The 26,179-nt window shown below is 51.0% G+C and overlaps 1 protein-coding gene across 4 annotated transcripts in view; it reads left to right on the top strand.

Annotated features, from left to right (window-relative positions):
• Positions 1-3,411: 3,411 nt before the first annotated feature.
• The window catches only part of KLF8 (Kruppel like factor 8), a 51,140-nt gene continuing 28,372 nt past the window's right edge, over positions 3,412-26,179 (top strand). Inside the window, exons 1-3 of one of the 4 annotated variants that reach the window (XM_019521467.1) lie at positions 3,412-4,042; positions 4,201-4,324; positions 19,388-19,439. In XM_019521467.1, the coding sequence (XP_019377012.1) occupies positions 19,437-19,439 (3 nt within the window). In that variant the 5' untranslated portion in view covers positions 3,412-4,042; positions 4,201-4,324; positions 19,388-19,436. Of the gene's footprint in view, positions 4,043-4,200; positions 4,325-19,308; positions 19,440-20,921; positions 21,591-26,179 lie in introns of those variants that run through there. The other 3 variants (XM_019521469.1, XM_019521468.1, XM_019521466.1) reach the window with 3 other exon arrangements.

Raw genomic sequence — 26,179 nt, 5'->3', positions numbered from 1 at the left:
TTTGATGTGTATGAGACAGGCCATCAGGAAAGCATGGCAGCACCCAACCAAAGGTCTGTTTCCCTTTTTCCCCCTGAGACTTGGCCTGCCTCTGCCCTTGGATGCATTCCCCATGGCAGGTGTTTGTCCTTGAGGAATTTTTAGTCTTTTCCAGAGTGTGGGGAAGTGGTTAGTGGCAGGGTCCCAGAGGGAAAGGAGGCTTAGAGCACTGAGAAGAATGAGACTTGGTGGTGAGGCAAGGTGGGCAGGCCTGACAGGTTGATCCATAGGGGAGTAACGCGTGGTTGTCTTCTATGACGAGGTGACTGGCTCTGTGGATGCGGTACAACTTGATTTTTAGCAAGGCTTTTGATATGGTCTCCTACAACATTCTTGCAGGCAAGCTAAGGAAGCGTGGGCTGGATGAATGGACTATAAAGTGGAGAGAGAACTGGCTGGAGCATTGGACTCAGGAGTAGTAATCAATGGTTCGATGTCTAGTTGCCAGCTAGTATCAAGTGGAGTGCCGCAGGAGTCAGTCCTGGGGCCGGTTTTGTTCAATGTGTTAATCAACCATCTGGAAGATGGCACAGAGTGCACCCTCAGCAAGTTTGCAGATGATACCAAGCCAGGGGGGAGTAGTAGATACGCTGGAGGGTAGGGGTAGGATTCAGAGGTGATGCAGATAAATTGCAGGGTTGGGTCAAAAGGAATCTCATGAAGTTCAACAAGGACAAGTGCAAAGTCCTGCAATTAGCACGGACCAGTCTCATGCACCAGTACAGGCTGGGGGCTGACCGGCTGGGCAGCAGCTCAGCAGCAAAGGACCTGGGTGATACAGTGGACAGTAAGCTGAATATGAGACAGCGGTGTGCCCTTGTTGCCAAGAAGGCTAACAGCACACTGGGCTGCATTGGTACATGTGTTGCTGGTAGGTCAAGGGAAGTGATTATTCCCCTCTATTTAGCACTGGTGAGGCCACATCTGGAGTACTGTGTTCAGTTTTGGGCTGCCACTACAGAAACGATGTGGTTGGCAAAACTGGCAGGGCTGGAGGAGCAGGGGCTGTGGGTGTAGGGTGAGGGGCACCAGCAGGGCTTGGGGGGAGAGGGGGAGTGAGAGACACAAGCAGGTCCAGGGGGAGAGTGGGGGGTATGTTCTGACTGTACCCCCCCCTTCTCTGAAGTGTGGATACTCAAAAACATGGTTGGCGAGGAAAACCTGTACTCAATGCCTTTTTCACTTTAGTCTTCACAGGCAAGTTTAGCTCCCAGATTACTGAACCAGGCAGGACAGTTTCGGGAGAAGGCGGGCAGCCCTCAGTGGTGAAAGAACAGGTTAGGGACTATTTAGTAAAGCCAAACATATAGGAGTCCATGGGGCCAGATACAATGTATTTGAGGGTGCTGAAGGAGTTGACTGATGTGATTGCAGAGCCACTGGCCGTTATCTTTGAAAATTCATGACAATCGAGGGAGTTCCTGGACAATTGGAAGAGAGCCAATATAGTGCCCATCTTGAAGACAGGGAAGAAGGAGGATTCAGGGAACTACAGACCAGTCAGCATCACTTCAGTCTCCTACAACATTGTTGCAAGCAAGCTAAGAAGGAAATATGGGTTGGATGAATGGACTGTAAGGTGGATAGAAAGCTGGCTGGATCGTCAGGCTCTGCGGGTAGTGATCAATAGCTCGATGTCTGTTTGGCAGCCGGTATCAAGCGGAGTGCCCCAGGGGTCAGTCCTGGGGCCTGTTTTGTTCATTATCTTTATTAACAATCTGGAAGATGGGATATATTACACCCTCAGAAAGTTCACAGATGACACCGAGCTTGAGGGGGGGCAGGATTAGTAGATATGCTGGGGGGTAGGGCTAGGATTCAGAGTGACCTAGACAAGTTGGAGGTTCAGCAAGGAAAAGTGCAAAGTCCTGCACTTAGGTCGGAAGAATCCTGTACACTGCTACAGGCTTGGAACCAACTGGCTAAGCAGCAGCTCTGCAGAAAAGGACCTGGGGGTTACAGTGGACAATAAGCTGAATGCGAGCCAGCAGTGTGCCCTTGTTGCCAAGAAGGCTAACAGCATACTAGACTCCATTAGAAGGAGCATTGCCACAAGATTGAGAGAAGTGATTATTCCCCTCTATTCTTCACAGGTGAGGCCACATCTGCAGTACTGTGTCCAGTTTTGGGCTCCCTGCTACAGAAAGGATGTGGACACGTTGGAGAGAGTACAGCAGAGAGCAGCAAACATGGTTAGGAGGCTGGGCCATGTGACTTCTGAGGAGAGGCTGAGGGAACTGGGTTTATTTAGTTTGCAGAAGAGAAGACTGAAAGGGGGATTTGATAGCAGCCTTCAGCTACCTGAGGAGTGATTCCAAAGAGGATGGAGCTAGACTGTTGTCAGTGGTGGCAGGTGACAGAACAAGGAGCAGTGGTCTCAAGTTGCAGCAAGAGAAGTTTAGGTTAGAAATTAGGAACAACTTTCTCACTAGGAGGGTGGTGAAGCACTGACACAGGTTCCTAAAGAGGGGACAGAATCTTTATCCATGGAGGTGTTTAAGGCCCAGCTTGACAAAGCCTTGGCTGGTATGGTCTTGTTGGGGATGGTCCTGCTTTGAGCAGGAGGCTGGACTAGATGACCTCCTGAGGTCCCTTCCAACCTTTATTTTTTATGATTCCCTACAGCCAAGCCAGTCAAACAGCTGCAAGGTATAGCACCCTAACCTGTCTTTGTATTCCAGGGGCAGGCAATTATTTTGGCTGGAGGGCCACTTAACATGTTTTGGTTAAAAACATCCCCCTCTGCCCCACTCACTGCATCTACTGGCCCCTTCTTTTGCCATAGTGTACACACTGTGTAAGAGCCCAACTGCAGAGCACCATTGCCCCTTAGTCCATAGATGCTGCTGCCCTGTAACCCTCGAAGTGGTGTTGCTCTTTGTGCGAGAACCTTGGCTTAAAAATCTATGTAAATGAGTATATAAATTTAGGTGCATCCCACAGGCTTTTGGCAAGGTGCCAGCCCAACCCTCAGTACTTCAATGCGTGTGCCGTGGGGCCAAAGAAACAAGTGGTTAAAAGGAAGCTTTGTGCAGTGTCCATTTCCACACTGCTATGGAGCTCTGAGCTTTGCTTGGTTACAGAGTTCCTACATGGGCACAGATGATGATGTTGGAAGGGAGGAGGGTATAAGAGTGATGGGTGCATGTTATTCTGCATGTGCAGGGGGGTTAGAACTGTTCTATGGCCTGCATTGCAGTCTGCTGAATTGTATCCAGTTGAAACAGCAGGAAGGGTTTAGCATTGTTCTTCATTTCCTCTATGGATCTGTTGTGCAGAGTTGCTGTGAGTTATTAAATAGCTACCCCAGAGATGGCTGCATTTCTGTGCTGGGTGAACAGATTCCTTCCCATTAGGAGTTTCCAAATTTGTGTGGTCTATGTGGCTTATTCAGCTAGTTAAAAACTTTTAAAGTTTCTAGGCTTTGTAGTTGCAAAGAAGCATTCCACATGTGTGAAACAAAGCATAGAATCATGCAGCAATGTCTGCAGGCAACCTGAAGAAGCAACCTAGACACGAGAGTTCCTCTGCATCCACTTCCTTATTTAGGATGCTAGCTTTGGAGTCCAGTGATGCACCTCTAGTACTATCATTAATTATTTAAATATGGGTGCTTTTTAGCAATGGAGGGAGTAGGTGCTGGGAATGTGAAAGAAGAGGAGATGAGAATTGGGAGTTGCTCCCAGGAAGGTTAATGCAGCAGGAAGAAGAGGGGTTGAAAGATGGGGAAGGAAGAAAAAGAAAGAGGATGGGAAAAGAAGAGAAGCTAAAGAGCAGTGCTTTCAATGGGGAACAGGATCTTACTGAGTGGTGCTGACTGAACAGATCATAAAATGGTTTGATTACTACATAGGTCTGTTCTCTCAATGTCTGAGCAGACTTCTTGCAGATATGAGCCATTGCATGAGGGTGCCTGTCTGGGGAAAGTGACCAGAAGAGAGATCCTGGAACAAAACTTTCCAGAATAGTTTTCTGTGTGGACAGTGCATGCTCCACAGTTCAGGTCATTTGATTTGGAAAGAACTACTCTGCTTTGGAAAGATGTTTGTTTTTTCTGGTATTAACTGCCTTTTAACTGGGAATAATGTTTAAGTAGGAAGCTGTTCTGGAGTTGGAACAGCTTATTTTGGAATAGCTACTCCAGTCCATTTCTCTCTGTAGGCTAGCTCTTTCAGACTGATGTATTCAACACTATGAATGTCTGCCAGTAGAGGCAAGCAACAAGGATGGTGCCAACCAAGCTGTGTTGATCCTAGAGTGGACAAAGCTGGATGATTTTAAACAGGTTGTACTTTTAATACATGCTGAAGGTGTGTTTAAAGGCACACAGCATTATATATAAGTTTTAGGCTCTTTCCACGTAGTAGCTTGTACCTTCTAAATCAATACTTAGACCATGCCTTGGTGCTAACAGCCCTGAATTATGTGCCCCAGCGCACAACTCAAAGCTTCAATGGGGCTCATTCAACAAAATGTGCCTGGGGACCTTGCTTTTCTTGGTGGGCTTCAAGAAGCCAAGGGCTGGCCATTTGTTTTTTTCAGTTATTTGATGTCTAGGGTAAGTGCATCCCACATGTAAGCTTAGTAACATTGGTAGATGCAAATTCCCATTGGAAATATCTCTGACTTCTTTGTTCTTAAAAAAATTCAATACCTACTTCCTTAGCAATCTCCCTAGGCAGGGTATGGTAACCTCGGTGCCACAGTGCATGGGAGCAAATGGAACTAGCTAGCTTATTTTCATTGTCCTGGCCTGGAAAAGCAAGAAGTAAACAGTTTACACAGTGGCCTGGAAAATGGACTTCTTGGCTGCTATAAGCTAGAGGGGTGGTAACACCAGACATAAGGATTTTGTTTTGAAATACAAAAGTACAGTACCAAATTTTGCTCTACACAAACATACAAAGCTAGAGTCGCTGAGAGCAGACTTTGACCTCTGCTCTTTAATTCTCTTGAAACAGACAGGGTCTGGAGGGCCATAGTTTTTATACCATGCGTGGTAGGATATTATGGTCTAAGCAACTGTCAGCTCTAAATCGGTGTTCATGCCAGTGGAGCAACACTGATTTTACTGCTGCTGAGGATCTGGCTCTGTATGGTCTGGATCGGCAGTGGTGAGAGTGGCTGTTGACATGACTGGCTGCTTGCCCCCCTTTTAAAGGGCAGATAGAGAATGCCTGTGGCAAGCATCCCTTGGCAGGCTGCAGAGGAGGGGTTTTGCTTGGGGTGGAGGGAGAAGCTGCACTGGTAGGAAATTCCTGCAGGAGGTGTGGATGTGTTGGAGGCAGGGTGTGTCTGCTCTCAGCAGCACACAGCCCTGCTCTCATTAAATCTGTGAGGGCTGCCCAGATATCTGCAGCTCCCAGCTGTGCCCGGGAATAGAGTGAGGCCCGATAGAGCCAGGCGGGGAGTCAGATGGCTGCTTTCCCACGGCCCAGTCCCCCACACCAGAATGGCGCGTGGCTGCCACCGCCCTCCCCTTCACACAGGGAAGCTTTGACTCTGGAGCGAGGGAGGGGACCTTGCTACAGGCTTTAGAGTGGCTCTGCTGCCCCATTCCCCAGAGGGGAGGGGGAAGGGAGGGAGGAAGCAGGGGAGCGGCTGTGTGGAGCAGGCGGGGCCATTACAGCCCAACAATCCAATTACTAGACTGGATCCAATTAATTCCTAGCCATTTAGAGACGTTTGTGCAGTGCTCTCTCTCTAATCCAGTTAGATTTCTCCAGTTATGGGAGGTGTTCGGCCTCCACTAAATCCATGGCCATTCTAGGCTAATTGAGGTGAAAGGTGGGCTCCTTCTGTTGTAGTTATCTCTTCACCCGTGTCTGGGGCCTGGCTGCCTGCTCCCTGCTTGCCTCCGTACCCATAGCCCTGAGCATCCTCTGCTCCACCCCCTGTATCCCAGGTACCCACTATCCCCACCCTCTCTACCTGCACCCTGCCCTAGTTTAGTGGTTCCCTATGCATCCTGGATCTAGTCTGTTCCCATGAGAAGTCTCCACTCCTTTCCTGAGGATTGAGGCTGCTTGTTCTCTAGGGAGTGAATTTCCTACCCTCTTGGCTTGATCTCATTTCATGTTGGTCTTGTAGCAGTTTTTGACCACCTTGGGGAGACCAGGGGAGAGGGCCTGCTCCAGGCAGGAAGCCAGGAACCAACAGGCATGTTTGGCTGCAGGGGCCCAGCAGCAGGGGTGGGTGTGTGCAGCCACGGTGGGAGTGTGAATGCTGTAGGTTTGATCTAGCTTATCCAGCTCACCCAGCTGCTATCCCCCACCTGGGGCCTGTACTAAAGGGGCAGGGCTATGCAGGGACCATTCTGGCAATGGGGTCGGTTTGTGGGATGTACATCACAAAGTTAGCCATGGTGAAGAGGTCCCACTTGCTGTATTCAAGGCAGCCTGAAATTGGGGGTGGGGTGGGGACATTTGGCCCCTTCCTGCTAGGAGTCCTAACTGTAAGAACAACACCCCAGTGCTTGGTCCTTGAGTGGTGAAGCAAAGGTCTTATCTCTTTTAGAGCCAGGCATGGCATGTCACCATAGTGTGCAGGGTTGCTGCTGTTTGTTTGTCCCTCTGCTGGTGTCAACCCAGGCTGTGCTGCTGGAGGAAGATGTGCTGGCTATAGCCATGGCCATTCCTATCATAGATCTAGGAGGACTAGCAGGGATAGAAACCAAGCTATGCCAAGAGAATCCATCAGGGTAAGTGCAGAATAGTGTGGGGATGTGGGGTTCTGTGTTGGTCCACACACAGGTTGGAAAGACGTTTGGAGGCCCCGTCTGTCATCCTGCACTGCTGCTTCCAGGGCTGTGATCTCATTCCTTTCACTTTATTTTTTCTTAGAAAACTAGGGCTGGGAGGGAGCTCAAAGGGCCATTTAGTCCTCAAAGAAGGATTGTCCCTGTCTACGCCAGCCCAGGTAAGTAGCTCTGGCAGTAGGGAGCAGAACCCAGGCTGCAGCCTACCACCAGGAGCTGCCACCGAACCAGCTCTGCAGAAGCCCTTATGGACAGATGAGTTGGGCAGGGCTCAGCAGGGCAGAGGCACGGGGGGTGGGCATCTGGTTGTAGGGTGCAGGGTTGGTGGTTGCTGACTTGAGGTAGCTGATGAAAGCTGGGACTGAGTCTTTAAAAAGCAACACAGATGACCAGTAACATGGGGAGGGGAGAGGCTGTGACTATAGCTGAATCCAGAGAAAATACCTTTTTTGTTTTGCTGTTGTTGTAACCACTTAGCACCTGACCATTCCCTGCTCTGCCCGTGTCAGGACAGTTCTCTAACCCAGAAGCAGAGTCAGGGGAGGTTCAACCGTATTTCGTTCCCGAACTGAAATGCAGCATGTTAGGCTCCTGGGAGTCCTCCATGATGCCCGCTGCACCAAGGAAACTGTCATTGGCACTTCAATGGCAGAAACACTTGGCACTGGGGCAGCGAGGGCACCGAGAGCATCTGGCCCCAGCATAGCCCTCTGGCAATGGTGTATTCCACCTCGGGGGGGACAGAGCCAAGAAGTAGTGAGGGTGTGATATCTACCCACAGGCTTTATTTATGGAGACCTGGTTGAAACCTCTGCTGCGCTCAGCAGGGGGTGGGGACTATGGGGGTCTTCAGCAGGTCCCTCTCCCCTGAAAATATGGAAAGAAATGCTGCCAGTCAGCAACACTGCGTGCTGAGAGCTGTTCCCTCAGACTCTTGCCAGCTGCCACAGACTGGACTCTTCTCTTAATTGCTTGGGAAAGGCTGAACTCTCCGTACAGGAGGAACAAAGGAGTTCCCCATACATGTTGTGTGAGGGCCTGGTTCTTTTGCTGGCGATTCTGGGCTAAATTGGGGGGTTCCCTTGTGTGGTTACCCTTGATTTATACCAGTGTACAATCCCATTAGATCTTGGGCCTCCATACAAGACAGCGGTAGGAAATGGCTCTGTGCATTAATCCTTGTAGGGTTGATTTGTACAGCTCCTCTTCTCCCCCATGCCTCTCCACACCATCCTGCCTCCCACTGCCTAACCTGTTCTCGTCTTTCTGGACAAAAGCCTGGAATCTGCCCAGCCCTTCCTCCCAATTATTATGTTCCCCCTTGGAGACCCCCGAGCTTTTCAGTTCCTGGTTACCAGGCCCCTCCTACAGCCCCCTGGATGAAAGTCAGGGCTGCCCTGCCTTCGAGCCCTGAGGAAAATGCTGTCTGATGCTGCTATGTGGGATTTTCAGCTGTGTAGAGCTGGGTTCCTGGGAGTTGTGCATCAGTTTTTTCCAGCTGAAAGACCTCCAGGGGAGGGACTATCTGTAGCAACCAGGAAGAAGTGGTTTTGAGGAGAGGGTGTGTTGAGGCACAGTCAGCACTTCAGTGTTCTGGAGACAGATCCTTGATGTCTTCACCTCAGAGCCTCGCTGATGGTAGAACCAGCCCCTTTCTGCCGACAGTCCCACCACTTCCCCTGGAAGGATGATGCATGTCTTCTGCTGGCTACTGCAGCCCCCTTCAGCAGTGGATGCCTTCCCAGGGTGCACTTTGTGCACCGGTGACTAAAGCCATGTGGAGCTGCCAGAAGTACATGGGCACATGTGCCTTGATGGTGGCTGCTCTCTGTTACAAGAATTGCTGCTGGCAGAAGTAGAAGAGTGTCAACAAGGCCTTGAATCCTCCCTTCCCTGGGAAAGAGTTTCTGGGAAGGGCAGGAGAGTCTGATTGTGGGAACGGCTGTGGTCTGGATGAAAATAAGAATGGCTTTGCCTCCGGAGTATGAACACAGGCAGGAGGGGAAGGGGCATTGCTGCTCCTATGGGAGGAAGCTAACAACCCTTCCTGACGCTGGTTCTGTGGTCATGGGATGCTGTATGCCACAGTGTGATACAGCTGTGAAGGCCTGAAGGGTGGCCTTCAGGCCTCTTCCACAAGGCCTGGTTTAACAGGGCAAGAGCAGTGCAGTATCTACTCTGAAGCCTGGAAATGAGAGGAATTTGGGGGAAATGCGAGGAATTTGGGGTTTATCCACGGGGCAAAATTTTCCTGGTATCACAGTTCTACTGAGGAACATGCCAGTCAGAGCTGAGTGAGATGCTCTAATATCAGAGAGCCTTTACTTCAGTAGCAAAAAGGGCTATTATCCAGTTTAGTTTGTTGTTTCCATAGTGACATGTTAAATCGGGAAAAGGCACTCTGATACCAGGGTACAAATGCCCCTCTGGGGAGTCATACTGGTTTAAGTGTGCCAGGACTGTTCAGTGGGCATAAATCCCCCATCTGAGCAAATCTTTGTGTTAAAAGGTTGTTACTTTAGTTGTCCTGGCAATGAAAATGATACAATCCTCCAAGTGTGGATACAGGTAGATTTGATATTCAGCTGTCTTATACCACTGTTGTTGTTCCTGGAGTAGAAAGGAGCTAGTGGAGTATCCCAGGGGAAGGGCAATATGCCATTTCATCAGTATAACTACAGCCATACTAGGGCACTTGCTTTTGTGGCTACAGTAGGAAGACCTTGCCATTCTAGCTGTACTGAGATATTAGTGGCACAAAGCTCCCTGTGCTGACAAGGTTTATACTGGTAAAAGTGCAGGTTAGCCAGTATAACCACATCTACATTAAGCTCTTTGGTTGGCAAAACAATGTTGGTAATAAATCCTATTTCACATGACCCTGACACTTTGGGTGGGGGAAGCTTGCAGTGTGTGTCCGGCTTCTGCTAGGTCCCCTTCTCCCAGAGTTGTATTGGGTTACAACTTTGAAGTGTAGGTAGGTCAAAACAAGCTAATTTTTAAAATATATTGACCATCCGGTCACTTCCCCATACGTCCATCAAAGATCCTCTAATTTGAGCATTTGCTTATTCAGCAGCTGAACTTTAGCCTTCTGGTTCTAAAAATTTTGGCTTGTGTCTTTCTCGGAACAAAAACCTGGAATAGGCAAAACTTGTAGAAAATTACCCAATGCGCTAAAAGCTTGAGGAAATTGCTTAAGTTCACAAGATCTGTGAAGCTTTTGCAACTAGGAGCCAGAACCTTAACTCTGACCTCATGCTTTCCCCCACATAAGATTTTACAGTGCCTACAAGCAAGGAAGAAACATGTCAATTACGCTGAGGCTATAGTTAAAGGGAATGGGGTTTATGCCAGGCATGTCCCCACCATCCAGAGTGGACAGGAGCTCCTTTGTTGTTCAGACAGGTAATGGTGACCAGAGGTATTGGAAAATCTCCACAGTTTACCTTCCTGTGCCATTTCCTTGCTGGTAAGCGCTTGTGAGGGTGGGTTTTGTAATTAAGCAACCTAGACTATTTTTCAGAGAAGGTTTTGTTTGTTGGGAGTTCTAGGAAAGAGGAAGAAAACTCAAGCCATGCTCTACGCTCGTAAGTGTTGCCAGAATATCTGTGTTGTTTAGGAAGGTGAAAAATTCACTGCTCTGACTGACATAACTATGCTGGCAAAAACCCTGGTGGTGATGCTATTATACTGGCAAACCTGAGAGAGCATAGTTCCTTCTAAATTATACTTGCTGAAGTGGCATTTCAGTAGAGTCCTAGGAAAGTTGGATTGGAGGGGGCCACCAGAGGACATCCGGTCCAGTCCCCACAACTGGATTCTGGGCCCCCAGAACATAATGCTGGGAAGGCATTTCTGCTCAGCAGAACTGACATATGACATTTTTCTTGAACACTAACTGGGATCTCAGGAGCCTCTTTTAAGTTAGCTAAAATGCAGAGAGCTGCCCCCCATCCTCTCTTTTCTGTAAATGGGGAGGAAAGGTATGTTGAGCTTTGGGTGGTGAGGGGGTAGCATTGGCCCCTGAGCAGTTTCTTAGGAGAAGTTCTTCATGATTCTCCACATGGGCAGAAGCAAATTGTGGTGAAGTCCCTCTGGAGACAGAGGGCTGTTTCAAGGGTCAGATGGTACTGTGATACCAGTACTATGGTTAGATCTTACTCCAGTAAGAGTTGCTTTCTGGAAACCCTCATGGATTTGCCTCTTCTAAGCAGAACAGTAGGTTTCATAGTTTCTAGGGTCAGAAGGCACCTAAGCAGATCATTGAGTCTGACCCCCTGCCATGGCAGGAAAGAGTACTGGGGTCAAACGACCCCAGCAAGGTGTTCATCTAGCCTCCTTTTCAAGACCCCCAGGGTAGGAGCCAGCACCACTTCGCTTGGAAGCTGGTTCCAGATCCTAGCTGCCCTGACAGTGAAGTAGCGCCTCCTGATATCTAGCCTAAATCTACCCTCTGCCAGCTTGTGACCGTTATTCCTGGTCACTCCTGGTAGTGCTTGGGGGAACAGGGACTCCCCCAGTGCCTGCCGGTCCCCCCTGACTAGTAGGTGTTGAGAAGGATCTCTGTGCATAACCCCTGCGTGCAAGATTGAACAAGCTTCCACATGAGCAGCTCCACTGATTAGCAGTGGGTCCATGTGGACTCTTGCACACAGGGTTAATCACCCTACCACACTTAGAAGGACCATTCCTATTGGACAAGTAGTGACCAGGGTACACAGGGAAGCCCTTGGATTAAAGGCTCCTGGCAGGGTAGGTTACACTTACACACTTGGAAGTCTAAGCAGTCTGGTTGGCTGAGGCAGAATCATGGGACTGCAAATAGCTTGCCATTGTTTCCTTCCTAAATTGATTGATAAACCTTTAAGTTATTGAATGGGAGTAGAGGGATGGGGACAATTCATGAAGGTGATGGATATACCTCAGCATGGGGCAATTGTCATTTGGGGCATGGAGACTGTGGCGCTGTGCCCCTGGAGTAGAGGAGACAGCACTAGGTAGCCTCATGCCATACTGAAGCAGGGGTTACCCGTGCTCTGCTGCAGGGGTGTGCCACTTAGCTCAGCTCTGTGCATGCAGGGTTGGGGGGATGGTGGGGACTGGATTGGAGATGCTTCTAAATACAAGGGCACATGCAGCTGTTGGGCTGTGCCCTGTGTGTGGGGGTGCCGGAGGGTGGGGTTGGCAGCCAGTTCCTGTGGGCTTTTTCTTTCCGTTGGGTACAGGATGCTGCTCTGAAGTAGGTGGGAGTGGCTAGCAGGGGTGGGTGGGCAGCGAGGTCTAGCTTGTGGCTGAAAACTGCTCAGGAGGCTGTGTCTTGGTCTTGGAGCTAGAAGGGGTTGGAAAACAGGGAGCTAAGGGAGGAAACCCAAGGAGTCTTTTGGGTTACGTGTGTAGGCTAGCCTTCCTGTGGGGGAGGGTGTGCATATGTGTGCATGCATGCACATGTGCACAGGGCTTGTGCTGGGGGTCATCCCGGTGGCATGGCCAAGGTTTAGTTCTGCTGTCTCTTCGCTTCCTGGTGCAGCAGTGGGCTCTTTTGTGACTAGCTGGATGGAAAGCTCTAGTTGCTTGACACAAACAGTGAATTAAGGGGAATGTTTACAGGGCAGCCCTGAGGTGGTGGGGAGGGAGCTGGCAGAGGGCAGAGCCTGGATCCTATGTGCCCTGGCACAGAACCAGAACTCAGGAACTGTGGTTAAACTGGTGCCCCTGGTTTGTGGTGCTGCATGTCTGGGACAGTGTGGGGAGTGGGGTCTGTTGTGCCGTGGCTTTGGCACAGCCAGGGCTCTGCCTTTTGTCACTAAGGGCAGGTTAGCTGGAGGGCAGGGAGCCATGGGAGCGTGTGGTTCTTGAGACCCCTGCAGCAGGGGCAGGGGAGGCACGCATGCTTGGAGAGGGCCTATCGCCCTCTCAGAAAGCCGTGTAAAACTAATTAATGCAGCCTCCAGGCTGAGTTCTCCATAAAGGCCCTTGGCCCTGCTGCTGGGACATATGGATGCTATAGGCTTCCCTCATTAACTTGCCAGGGCCTCTTGCATCTAGTCCCCATGGCCTGCACACAAAGTGAGCCCAGCATGAAACTAAAAAGCCTCCCTCAAAGGAAGAAAGCACTTTCATCCTTTGGAGCTCCCTGGCGGGGCAGGAGGGCTGGGCCCTGCAGGGCACTCATTGGCTGGGGCCCCAGTGCTGCAGGAAGGTGGGGCTGCAGGCCGTGGGTGTGTCTGCTGGGGGGGGACCAGGAATTGTCCACTGACCTCAGGCGAAGGTGAGGGTGGGAGCTAGTGCTTCTGGGGCCCCCTTCCCGGCTGACCTTGGCTGGGGTGACCCTGGGGCGGGGCTGAGGGAAGGAGGCCCCTGGGCTGCAGAGCAACTGGAATGTGCCAGGAGCTGAGCAGACTTTGTACAGCGAGTGCGGCTGCTGCCTTGGATGTGGAAGGGACCTGCATGGGCAGAGCTGAGCAGTCGCACATAAACCTCCTCTGTGCCAGATGCCTGGGTGGGGGAGGGAAGGGGGTTCACTCCAGCACTGTAGCCCCAATGCACTGAGGCCCCTACAGCTGCTCTGCTGAGATTCACTCTGAGCAGCATAGATGGCATCATGCTAAAAGAATCAAAGCCCTGTGTGTGCCCCAGCAGGTAGCTGCAATAGTTGGAAGCTTCTCTGTAGGTCTTACGCAGACACTACCAGGACTTCATGGAGAGAGGAGAAGGCACTCTGGGAGCCTCTGTCACTGAGGGAATTAAAGCCTTTTGCAAAGCTAGGCTCAGTTATCATCATCCTGTTTGACAGGCGGGAAACTGAGGCACATAGGAGATGCCTGGATTGGGGCTTGGTCCTCCTTGAGTCCCAGGTCCCTACTCTAACCAGCTTGTCATTCTGACCCTTTAGCCAAAGACTGTGGGAGGCCTGGGGAGCTCAGAGAAGAGACGTTTTTTGGGTGTGCATTGGTAGGAGCTGTTTCCTTGGGGGAGAGAGGGAAGGTGTTTGCCATTGATTACCATAATTTTCATCTCTGCACATTACCTGATGTTTAGTTATGCAGATTTATTTAAAATGTGCCTGTGCATGGCCCACACAGAGCATATCTAAACATGTTCGTTAGTGTAACTGGAAACATCCTGATTTGAAGGGCATCAGCAGAGCTCCTGATTCCCCAGGACTGGGGTAGTGGGGAGGTTAGGATGGAGGCAGGGTGCCAGCTGAACTCTGTGCGGTGCTCAGCACTAGCTTAGCAGGGCACTTCAGACCTAGGGTCTGGGATGGAGTGCATCCAGCAGCAGGGAGGGATTAGGAAAGGACCCAGTCTGAACTGAGCAAGCAAATCAGATGGTTTCTGAGTGTAAGCAAAAATAGTAGGCAGCTACCCCTCCCAGTCAGAGCTTGTTGCACTGGGAGCCTCTGGGGAAAGGGGGGTGGGGGTAGGGATGCCTCTTTGGTGGCGTGGTGAGTTGGATAGCATCCCTGGCTGAGTGCGAGACATCTCTCTGCTTAGGGCAGGATGCGTCCACCCAACTGCCAGCCCCACTGTTAGAGAGTGGGTTAACTTAGCAGAGGGATTTTTATTTTATTTTTTTACTCTTCCTTTTTTCAGCTCTGGGCACCTCTGGGTGGATGCGAGGGTCTTGCAGGAGCCTCTTAGGAGCAGTTGAGTTCACTGAGCCTGGCTCCTGGAACACCAAGATGGAGACTGCCTTCTCTATGCAGAAGTGGCCTGGTGGGCAGCCTGGGCAGCTGTCATTGCAGCACTTCTGGAGCAGAGCTGTAGCACAGGCTGAAGATTCCACCCTGTGATTGTCCCTTGGTGCGGTCTGTGGCCATGCAAACTGGGCACTGTTGTTTCTTTGTCTTGGTGTGACCTGGCCTCAGTCCCATTCACTATGCTTGAGGGAGGGAGCATGAACAAGATCTACTTAGGGTTGCCTGTGAGATGAGGCCGTCTCCCTCCTCTGGGAGGGTGTGGTGGGGAGGGGTGGGAAGGGATAATATTGATGATATGCCTGAAGCTGCCAACATGCCCACACCCGTTTTCAAGGCAGGGTGTGCACATACCCATTGGGGGTGGAGGGACAGCAGACGGACAAGATTACCCATTCTGGGGACTAGAGAAATTGGCAGCATGCGCTTTGGGCGGAGTGCTTGCAGGCAGAGGTGCTCTTGATCTGTCTGGAAATGCACTCAAGGGGTTCCCCTTCTGTAAGGGCCAGATTCACCTCATGTGGATCCACAGACTCTAGTAGCTCACACCAGGATTGAATTTGGGACCATTATGCATTTGTTTTAATTCAGGGAAAATGCCAGGGCTTGGTTAGCAAGATTTAGCTACTCTAACATGAAACATTACCTGATCAATGAAAGTTGCAGAGAATTCAGAAAGACCACAACAGGCCAGAAAGATTTTAACACTGGATTCCTATTTGAAATCCTTGGGTTTATCTTGTTAAGTGTGCAAACACGAGTCACAGCTCTAACATTGTATGGCAAGGGGTGACAATAGTTCTGAACTGTGTCTGGGGAGAGGCCAGGGTGATGGTGCCGGGAAATGCAGCATTGCTGGCATGGAGGCAGTTGGCTTGCCACACATCCCTGGGATGTTCTCATTCATTGCATGGTTACCTGTCACACTTTGGGGGGTGCCATGATCTTCTCAATAGATGCAGCAAAAGATGCTGCCATTGTCAGGAAGGTCTGTCATGTCAGAAAGCTTCTCCTGAGGGGTATAGTTATCATTACTACCATTTCCATGAGAGTGTGACACCAGTGTTGTCCAAGAAGAGGTGGTTTAATGGCTTGAGAAATGGCACTGCTTTTCTGCCATGGCTGTTGTTGTTAGTACTATTATTATTATTAATAATAATACTATTTTTCTAGCGTAATGGGATGATAGAACGAAGCAGTGACCTCTCAGTGGGAATTGAAGCTCAGTGAGATCTTGGTACCTCCTGAGACCACTAGATGCTACTCTCCAGATGGATGGCCCTGGCTATTACCCAGAAGAAGCATACAGACGTGTGTTTGTTTGGCTTCTGTGCTGGATGTAGTTGCCCAGCTGACAGAATAACCAAGGACAGGAGCTCTCTCCATGCCCCAGAGTGCCCCTGCTTCTCATGGTAGCAGCTCTTTTGTGGTGGGTTTCATTTCCCCTTGTAATCAGACATGGATCCCAAATAGACCTTCCAATTCTAACACCTACCCCCTGCCTTTTCCACCAGCCTTTCCATACCTAGTGGCCCAGCCCTGGATCAGGAAAGCCCCAAAGGGTTGAATGCAGATCTGGCTTTGTAACTCTAACAGTGCTGGCCTCGTGATGCAATTTTTTTTCCTTACCCCGTGAGGCCGGAAAGCCAGCTGGGAGCGGGCGCGCCACGGCCCCCCCCCCGGCCTAGCCCAGCCCAGCCCAGCCCAGCCCAGCCGCGCCCGGTTCTGTGGGAGGCTGCTGCCGGGGCTGAGCTGGAGTTCCAGGCCGGGGCCGCTGCGCCAGCCTCGGTGACGTCGGTGCCTCCTGTGAATAGTGGTGCCTGAGGAACACAGGCTTGTCTCTATTCTGCCTCCCCCACCCCCATCCTCTCCTCCCCCTGCTCCCCAAGCCTCCTCTCCCAGCTGGAGCTCCAGAGGGTTTTGTTTGTTCAGCTTGGGAGCGCAGAGGGTGGAGTCCTGTCAGTGAGGCCTTTCATTCCCCTCCCCTGCCCACCGCCCCAGAGCCGGGGGCAGGGCTCCGCCCTAGCCAGCCTGTTCATTCAGCTCCAGCAGGAGAAATAGCCCTGTCAGCAGCAGCCACGGCCCAGAGCACAGGGTGTCTGTCTCCACACCTCTCAGCTGCTCTCTATTAGGCCATGCTTGGCTTAACCCTTGCTTACCACCCCTTTTGCCTCTCTCAGATGGGACTTGGGTGCAGAGAGAAGAAAGATGCTGCCTTTGAAACTTGGGTGGCAAGGGGGGGTGGCGAGGGGTTAAAACAGCCCAGCGGGTGTGGAAGCCTGGGGGGTGGAGGCTGAGCAGTGTGTGGGATGGGGTGAGGGCTTGAGAGTATGTGTGGGACGGAGGGGTTTGCAAGTGCAGGGTAGGCTGTGCTCTGTGGAGATGCAGTTTGGTTGAGGCTGAAGCGTGGGGCTGTGTGAGGTGCAGTGGATGTCTGGGAGGTCTGTAAGGGAAGGTGCAGATTTGTGTTATCCTTGTGCTGTGTGTCCAAGCCAGGGACTGGGACCTCACTGTGTTTGGTGCTGTACCTAGAGCACGGTGTGAGGATACAAGGTGTTTTTTTTTTTTTTTGTTGCAGCACCAAACTCAGGATCTATAATCAGCTCTAAATGTAGCTCCCATTCATGTAAGCTAGTGCTGAGTGTCATGGGTATTGGCTCCCCTGCCATCTGCCCAAGAAGGTCCTTGCTTTTTTATAACTGGTTTGACTGTTTCCTGCTGGAGACGGGAGCCCCTGACAGAATGAGGATAATGTGCTGGCGTGTCTTAGTATGGTGCCAGTGGTGCTTTCTGAGCCCAGTTTCAGGTGCTGCCCAAATCACAACTTGGCTGTGGCTGGGAGGTAAAAATGCAACTCTGGTTTCATTGTATGTTCAAGTCAGACGGATGTTGCAACTGAGATTCTGTACTTGTTCAGGACCTGTCCATGCTGCATCTCCTCTGTGCCTTAGCTGTTTTCAGCTGATTCAGGTGGGATGGCAGTGAGCTTTGGATGGCTGGTAACTCTCTCCCCATCACAACAGGCCATGAGCCCAAATTGTTGCCATGAATTATCTGCTCCACTAGATGCGGAAGTGTTGGGCTAGGGTAAGACTTTGGTCCTCCAGTCGTTACATGTTGGAGAAGTGGATTTTATGGGGTGATCTTGTAAAGAATAGTGACACTGAAGCGGCATTCAACACCCCTGGATAGCCCCGTTTCCTTGTATAGACTTCTGGCAGAGCATTTGGGCAGTGCTGGAACTGCCTTTAACCAGTTGGAGCTTGCATTGCCCTGGGTGCTGTGTTAGGTATTTCCCACTTGTTACATTTGGAGAGTCTGTGATGATGGGGGCATTAACTCCCTGACCCACTTTCTGGCTTCCCGGAGCATGCGGATGTGCTTCCCAATGTCCAGACTGTACCTCTGTGCTTCTGTTCACACTGGAGCTGCAGTAACCTGGGCATGGTGTTGTGGTCTTGGAGTGCTCTAAGACTTGGTTTGTGGCATAGTGTGTGGAAACCTTTCTTCCTCCAGGGTCTCTGAACACGAGTGTTCTTTGCACCCCCAGCAGGTTTAGCTGAGACACTTCTCCATCCGCGTGCTCCTTGCTTCTTTCTGCTCCAGCCAGTGACAATCCAGGAATCCAGCACAAGTGGATGAGTTGTTCCTGCTTCTGACTGCATTGGTATTGTAGCAGGATGCAGTTGGAGGGTGTGAGAGGTGGTGGAAGGCAGTTTCTTTATGCTGGATGGCAAGGTCATGGAGAGGGAACAACAGTTGGGTGTGTGTTCCCCATATGTAGATTGGTACTTCTGCTGTAGGACATTTTGCATGTAGTTGTAGAGGTGTATTGCTCTGGGATGATCAGAACTTCCACACAAGGAAGGGCATGTTCTGGAACCCCATGAGAGAGTTTACCTTGACTTTCTTGTGCCAGGAGAGACAAATGGAGGCATGTTGCTGTCAGCTGTGGGTTGGCTATCACAGACTACTTAAAGGTCCATGGGCAGCCAGTTGGACATTACGTGAACCTGGTGCTGAGGCTGTGAATGTTTGTGAGATAAAAATGTCTGTGGTGGACATGGTCCTTGTGTCTGACATCCCAGCTACATTTGAGAGAATGGCTCCAGCACATTTCAGGAAGCCCCTCGATAATGCTTAGGTGTCTGTGGTTTGGTCACAGTAAAAAGCGTGTGAAGATACTAGCTCAAAGGCCATTAGTCAGTGTTCTCTGGTCTTGCCAATCAGAGACAAGTCAGTGAGCACCAGCATTGGTGCAGAGTCAGGGTATCAGGATCTCTTGGGGTGCACGGGGTCAGAACCTTTTGGGGTATGTAGGGATCTTATTCCTTTCTAACAAGATGGTTATCAGTGTGGGGTCTATTGTTAATGTCAAGGATGTTGCTTATCCTCAACTGCTGTGGCTCAGGAAACCATATCCCAACCTCAGCCCCCCTTGAAGGAGAGAGCTTAATTAAACACACCCCCACCTGAAGATGCAACACAGCAGGGAAACCTGCATGTGGCAGGCTGAAAGCAGGATGCTGCTGTCCACAAAGTCTTTGGGCTACCTACATAGGTAATGTCATTCTCAAGTTCTGCGTGTCACAGCCCAGCACAATCTGCACTGTGAGGGCGTGAGTATTTGCCAGGAGCAGGCCCAAGGCACTGCCTGGTAGAAGCAACCGTTGATTGAGCAAGGGAAATGGGAATACAGGTGCACAACCCCCTTGTATCACTAGGAGATGCATGTAAGGATATATAAAACAATATAGCACACTTGGTACTTTCTTCTTGGCCTGGAGGTAGACAGTCTTCGTGTAATGGACTTCTTGCATTTGAACAGCTGTTGGCTTCATTGTCTTCTTCTGCCTTTTCATTTTTTTTTTTTTTTTTTGTATGTGCAGGTTTAAATCGATTGTTCCAGCCTCCATATATTCCCTGTGGTTACACTAAATGGTAAGCAGAACCCCATGTCTTCTGGCCAGCTATGAGCACGGTGGGATAGTGTCATCTAGGGACTTTTGGCAGTGGTGTTCTGGAGTAGGCTGGTAGGAATGAAGGGTTAAACGCTGAACAGACGTACATAAACCGGCAGGTAGCTACTGGCATGTAGGTGGTGTGTGGGATGTCAGTTGGCAGAGGGGCCAGAAAATACAGGTTTGGGAAACCGTGGGATGGCACTGGAGGACTGTCAAAACCTGAGCCCCGCTTCCTGGGTTCTAGCTACATTACAAGTGGGCATATCCAAAGAGACCCCCCCCGATGTATATCAAAAGGAGAACTTGCTCTGATCTGTACGCCCAGATGGTCAACATGAGGCTGGGTTGAAAGCTCCCATAACTACAGGCAGGCAAGGTTTTGTAGGAGGGCTGTTGGGAGTTTTGGCTGAAATCTGGCTAGAAGCCTGTACTATAGACAGACCCTTTTGTCTGAGCAGCAGGCTGGAATGTGCTGGAAGATGAAGGGTTAAAACAAGAAACAGCTTTTTTCTCTGTGCAAGAGACTCCCATTCTTTGTCAGGCTGCTGTAGTTTGGGTGGAGCAGGAAGCCATCCCTCCCTCTCTCCCTTACTCAGGGCTTTTGGGGAGAGTGGACAGGAGCAAAGTCCCTTTTCACTGCCACCCTTGAACCCCTCAGCCCCAGTGAGGGGGAGAAGTGATAGATGTGCTTTAAATAGTTTGCCTTGGGGTCTTACCTAGGACCTGGCTTACTGGGAGGGTGTGCAAGGGTGTGTATCTGGAACGGCTCCATCTTTGTGTGTGTGGCTGCCAGAGGTGGGATGTGGGGTCATCTCATGAGAAAGCAAGTGCAAACCGCATAGGGATCTCCTGCCTGGGCAGCCAGCCTGGGGATGGGAGGCCACATCCATCCCCAGTGGGTGTTGGGGCAGAGGCCCTTGAGATCATTTCTGCTGACCCTGTGATCCCTAGAGGGCCCCTCACCCACAGTAAAGCAGGCACCAGACCAGTGCCCCTTAGTGGGACCCCTTGTCAACTCCCATTGCTGCCCTCCAGTCTGCTTGTCTCCTGCCTGCTCTGTGGGGAGCACACCCTGACCTCCCCGTCCTTGCCCGGTGCTGCGTGTTCTTGGTTGCCATGGCGAGCATTGTCTCTAAATATTGCAACCAGTTGTCAGGCTCAGATCTGCTGCGTTTTCCCCTCCCCCTTTCTCCCCACCTTTCTCCCCTGCCCGTTCCTCCCTTCCAGCGCATGGGGAGCTCACAGTCCTGAATGACCCATTTAGCTGCAGCTTGTGCGCCAAGGGACAGAGGCCAGAGCAAGGAGCCAGGCGCTACTCTGGAGGCCACGCTACCTGGGGATGAGCGAGCTGGCATGCTTCCGTGGCAGGGGAGGGGAGGAGGAAGGCGGAGGCGGCGGCTGCGGGCTTGGCTTGGCACTCGGCCCCTCCCTTCCCCTCCCCTCCTCTCTCCCTCTCTGCAGCTTGTCCCTTTTAAGGAGCTCCACCCAGGGTCAGGCCAGGGTGGAGCTGTCAGACTATTCACACCTCACAGCTCCAGGCTGGCGGGCTGGAACAGCCAGCAGCAGCAGCAGGCAGCTCTTTATTCAGAGGACTGGGGGCAGCCAGTAGATTTCTGGCTGTTGCTGGGTAGCCGCCAGCCGTGCCCTTTTCTGGAGAGTTGGGGAGGCCAAGGGGCCCCAAGTCACTGGGTTTGGTCTGGGCAGCTCCCAACGCAAATATCTGCTCGCAATAAGCTGCTGCCATCGGCCACATCTTTCTTCTTTCCAACCCTCCTTCTTCGTTCGTCCTTTCACGGAGAGGCGTGTCGGGCAGGCACTTTGCTGAGCGGCTTGTGCAACCTGGGACTCTTGCCAGCTCTGGGTTGAGTTTCCAGGCGGCTGGGCCAGAGGAGGTGAGAGGTACCAGGGGATCCTGCTGACTGCCACCAGGCAGAGCCACGGGGTGTATTGTCCTGTGGTGGAGGGGACCCCGGCTGGACCCGTTGGTCACTGGACCAGAAGCATCGTCTGGCCCTCGTGTGCAGTGAGGGGGCAGTTGTGTAGAACCGGGCTCGGGAGTATGATCCTCCCCGTGGAAGGCATAAGCACAGTGCACTTGAGGAGGAGCCCCCAGCACGCTGCGTGGGTGGTAAGTGACATGGAGCTAGGGCGGGCAATCCTGGAGAAGGGGGCACTGAGACAGGTTGACAAGTTGGCATAATGCTGCCTGCCCAGGTGTCATCCTGCATGGTAGAGGGCACCTGCTGCTTCCTGGCAGTTGGGAGACCTTGGGCATTCCTGGGGGGTGGGGGGGTGGTATTGCTCCCCATCTCATTGCAGCCCTGGCTGGGGGGAATGCTCTGATCCCTGTTTGGCCTTCAGCCCCGCACCTCTATGTCTACATGCCTCAAGCCAACACATGTTTCCCATTTCCCCCACCCCCTACCTTTTAATCAGAGGGGTGGAGGAAGGGAACTACACTGGACCTAGCTATGGGACCTGGGTTGGGGATCAGGGGGAGCTTTGCTTTGCTCAACACTGTGAATCTGTCCCTTTTTTGGGGGGGGGGGGTGGAGAGAGAGAGTGCACGCATGCCCCTCCTCCAAAGCTGGTCCATGGAAGCCTAAGGTGGAAGCTTCTGCAGGAAGCATGGTGCACTGCCTCTTTAAGGGGAGGTTGAGGCAGGATATCAGGGACCTTTAAGGAGCGGATGGGAGTGCTTAGTGGTGTGCGCTGTGCCTTTAAGGAAGGGAGGAGGAAGGTGCACTGCCCCACCTCCCTGGCTCTCTGCAAGTCTGATGCTCCTAGCAGACACCAGGTGGCAGCAGGAGCAGGAGGCTGAGCAGGGAGCAGCTGCACAGAACAGGGGTGCTGAGGGCTGTGGTTAATCCTGGATTGCAGTAAACCCCCTGGGAGTTCACGTCCCATCCACCTTGGGTGTTGTGGGGTGATTGGTAGAGATCGGAGTGCACTGCATGGCCTGGATTGACATTGACATTAATAATTTTGTGGTACTCAGTTGTATTAAGGCCTTCTCTGCTCTAAGACAGTGTCCACTTCGCCGATTGGATCTCCACTGGCACCCTGGCATTGGGGCAGGACTGTGGAGGGGTGTGATCCATGCCTGATACTACTGCACTGGCAGAGGCAACATCTGCAGACCCCATCAGCCCAGCAGACCTCCCCAGAGCATTTCTTGGGGTGGTGACACTGGGGCATAGCCCAGTGCTGCTGGTATAGGTGCATCTGTACCAGGCGTGCTTTCCCAGTGCCCCATCACCAGTACAGTGCTTCTGATGTGGACGTTAGCCTCAGCAGAGCTCAGTGGGTCTCCTCAGGGCTGGGCCATGCTGCTGCAGCCCCTTTGTTTCTCTTTCTTCCCTGCCTTCCTCCTTCCCCGCCCCTCTTGTCTTTGCAAATCTTTTTCCCCACTTAGCTTACTTCCCTTCAGTAACTCCAAGTTCCTACCCTGCCAGGGCTCCACCCCCACCTCCTTTGCTGTCCCATCCCTATAATGATCAGTAATGAAATAGCAAATGGTGATGGTTAAGTCTCATCACTGGGCTGTGTAACTGATCCAATGGGATTGCAGGAGCAGCAGGGGAATGTAGCCTTCTCCATCGTTTGGTTTTGGCTCTTTGCAGACTCAGGCAGGCATCACTGTACCCTACGGTTGCATTGGGAAGGTGTGCTCTCCAACTGGGAGAGAGTCCTGGATGAAAGCTTGGATCCGGCATACTTTGGTTGTTGTACAAAAATACATTGTGTAGGTAGAATCTTGCTGTTTAACACCCCTGGTGTAATTGATGACCTCCCTGCTGCTAAACTCCTTGGGAAGAAAGAGAAACAGGAAAGATCTTTCTGTTGAATGATGGGGAAGGGGGCAGACTTAGGTTTAGGTAAGATTAGGAAAAACTTTCTCACTAAGAGGGTAGTAAAAAAATGGAATAGGTTACTCGGAGAGGTGCGGCCTCCATCCTTGGAGGCTCTTAAGACCTCGGTAGACAAACTTTGGCTGGGATGATCTAGTTGGGGATGGTGCTGCTTGAGCAGGGGATTGGAATAGATGACCTCCTGAGATCCCTTCCAAGCCTCATTTTTTTTATTTCAAGGTCAAGACTAAGATGCTGTGGCTGGTGTGCCTGTGGCTATGTAGAGCAGTGTTTCTCAACGTTTTAAGTAGCAAGTACTCCCTAACTTCTGAAAATGTTAATAAGTACCCCAATATTCAATTTTCCAGACTGTGTGCCATATGTTGGAAGAACGGCTTTGTATATAAGGCCGTGATATGACAGATGTCTGATCTGGTGTGGGTAGGGGTGCACAACTCAAGTATGTACCTAGGCTAGAGGAGATGTTGGCCAAAGCTAGGAGGGCTGAACCCAGTGCATGCCAAATTATTACTGGGGAATTTAAAGCACCGTATAATGTGCGGTGCACCAATTTTTTTGCCATAGTTTTGAGAGGTGGGAAGGATGAGAGAGAGAGAAGAAAAGAGGGTGAGAGAGAGAGAGTGTTGGGGTACGTGCATACCCCCTGCCTGTCTTGTGTACCCCCAAGGGTACACATACCATAGGCTGAGAAACTGTGATGTAGAGGAATCACTCTAGCACTCTTGCTCTGCCTCCTTCCCCCAGCACTGAGGCTGCCTTGCTGTTCCTGTGCCCTCCCACTCTGTTGTTTGTTTGTTTGTTTGTTTGTTTGTTTGTTTGTTTGTTTTTATGTCTCAGGACAAATTAGTCAAATCAGTTCTGAATTCTGTCAACTGAGAAGAGCTCAGTCGTTCAAGTCTGTGTGGCACTACCATTGCAAGTATCTTCTCTCCCAGATTCTTCAGCTTGGGGCTTCACATACTCCCAAATCCCTGGCAGGCATCCTACCTGCAGGCCCCAACCCCAGAGGCCTTGGAGTTCAGATGCCCCCTAATCTTGCTTGCCCTTTGCCAGAAGGCCAAAGGAGCAAGCTAGGGAGAAATCCCCCATCTCCATAAAAATAAAGTGTGTAGCCAAGGATCCTTCTGTTGGGGGGCTATAACAGACTCTCATAGAGGGGCCTGCCCTCAGTGCATTGGTCAAATCTCCATCTTTAACTACAAAATGTCAGTCAAGGTGATCTTGGCCCACAAGAGGCTGAGATTCTACGTGTGAGCCCCTGTGAGCCAACAGGGACTACACGTCACGTGAGCCAAAAGGCTGAGAAGTAATGGGAACCTACCAGAGGGATAGATCAGTGCAGCCCGTCTGAATAAGATCACGATGTGGACAGAGCCTGAGTGCTGGCTCTGGTCAAGAAACTCCCCAGACCACACACATCATCTGTCCTTTGTATACTATAATGCCAAAGATCCTCTGTTTTGTGGACACCTCTTGACCTGATCTCTCCCAGTCTGGATCCTCCCCTCCCCCATCTCCCCGGCTTCTCCGGCAGTTCCAGGGAAAAGCCAAGGCAGCCCAAAGAGAACAGTGTGAATATAAACTTGCCTTCTGTCATGAACTCAGCTGTTGGGTTACCTTCTTCCCCCTCTCCATTTTCTCCTTCCATTGCTGGTTACCCCTTCTCTGCAGGCTTGCAGTTTTGCATTCCATAATAACCAAATTTCACCCTCCTGCCTGTGACCACTACTGCTTTAATCCCTCCTGCTTTTCACAGTGTGGGGCTAGTCCCCTGTGGAGGTGCTTCATTCACCATTTTTGGCATCTTTTCCAAACTGGATCATAGCTGATTTAAAGACAACCAGACTAAGAAAGACATGAGCCAGCAGGACCTTGGGACCTGGGGCAGCTGCTCCAAGAATCACTGGAAACACAAATGACTTGGATGCAAGTCAACCACAGGGAAGATTCAGGCCTTAATTTGCACCTCAGTGCTGCCATTTAGTTCAGCGTTTCTCAACCTGTAGGTCGCAGCCCAAAAGTGGGTTGCAAGAATATATGAAAGGGTTGTGAACAAACTTTAAAAATGGATTCTCCTTTAAAGGAGAAAAATGAGGGCAGCTGGCTTTTTGCTTGCAGGCTGGCAGGGTCCCAGCCTTCAAGGGGTGCTTGGGGTTCCCCATAGCCCCCACACACCCATCCCTTCTCCATATGCTGGGGGTTGGGGCCTGGGGGCACTGGCTATCTGTTTACAGATGGGTTCTGGTACAGAAAAAGTTGAGAACTACTGATTTAGATGATCATCCACTGGCACTCAGAGTTAAAACTCCATTGAGGCAGAAGGAAATAGTTCACAATTCAGCCACCCAGGCTGTCTGCAGACTCGATCAGTTTATTGAATTCAACCTAATTGATTTAAACTAGATGTAAACCAATTTGAAGTGTACCCCCATTAGGATTTTGTACTAGACTTAAACTGATTTAAATTTCACTAATTTACAACTTGATTCAGCCTCTGATGAAAACTGTGGAGAGATGTTGTGGCCAATTTGAATGCAAAACTACAAATCCTTTGGCTTTCCCAAATAATCCTCATGCTGAGACTTTCATTCCAACCCTCCTAACCATCTATTCTATCATTTAACAATAGGGGCCAGCTTTTTTGGCAAACACATCATAAGGTAAGTCCTGCCTCCTTCCCGAGTGCCACTCCAGTCCTGTCCCCCTGACCAATTTGCTGCTTTTCTTTCTGTTTCTTGTTGAATTTGGTGCCATGTTCCCTGCTCCCTCTCTTATCTTTCATGTGCCGCTCAGACTGCCCATGCCACTTGTGGTATACATGCTGCAGGTTGGCCACCCCTGTTCT

This window comes from Gavialis gangeticus, unplaced genomic scaffold, assembly GCF_001723915.1.
Source record: "Gavialis gangeticus isolate Ggan-Ray unplaced genomic scaffold, GavGan_comp1, whole genome shotgun sequence".
In the NCBI taxonomy this organism is placed as follows: domain Eukaryota; kingdom Metazoa; phylum Chordata; order Crocodylia; family Gavialidae; genus Gavialis; species Gavialis gangeticus.
The sequence above is the reverse complement of the archived record's forward strand: the minus strand, read 5'-3'. Positions and strand labels throughout refer to the sequence as shown.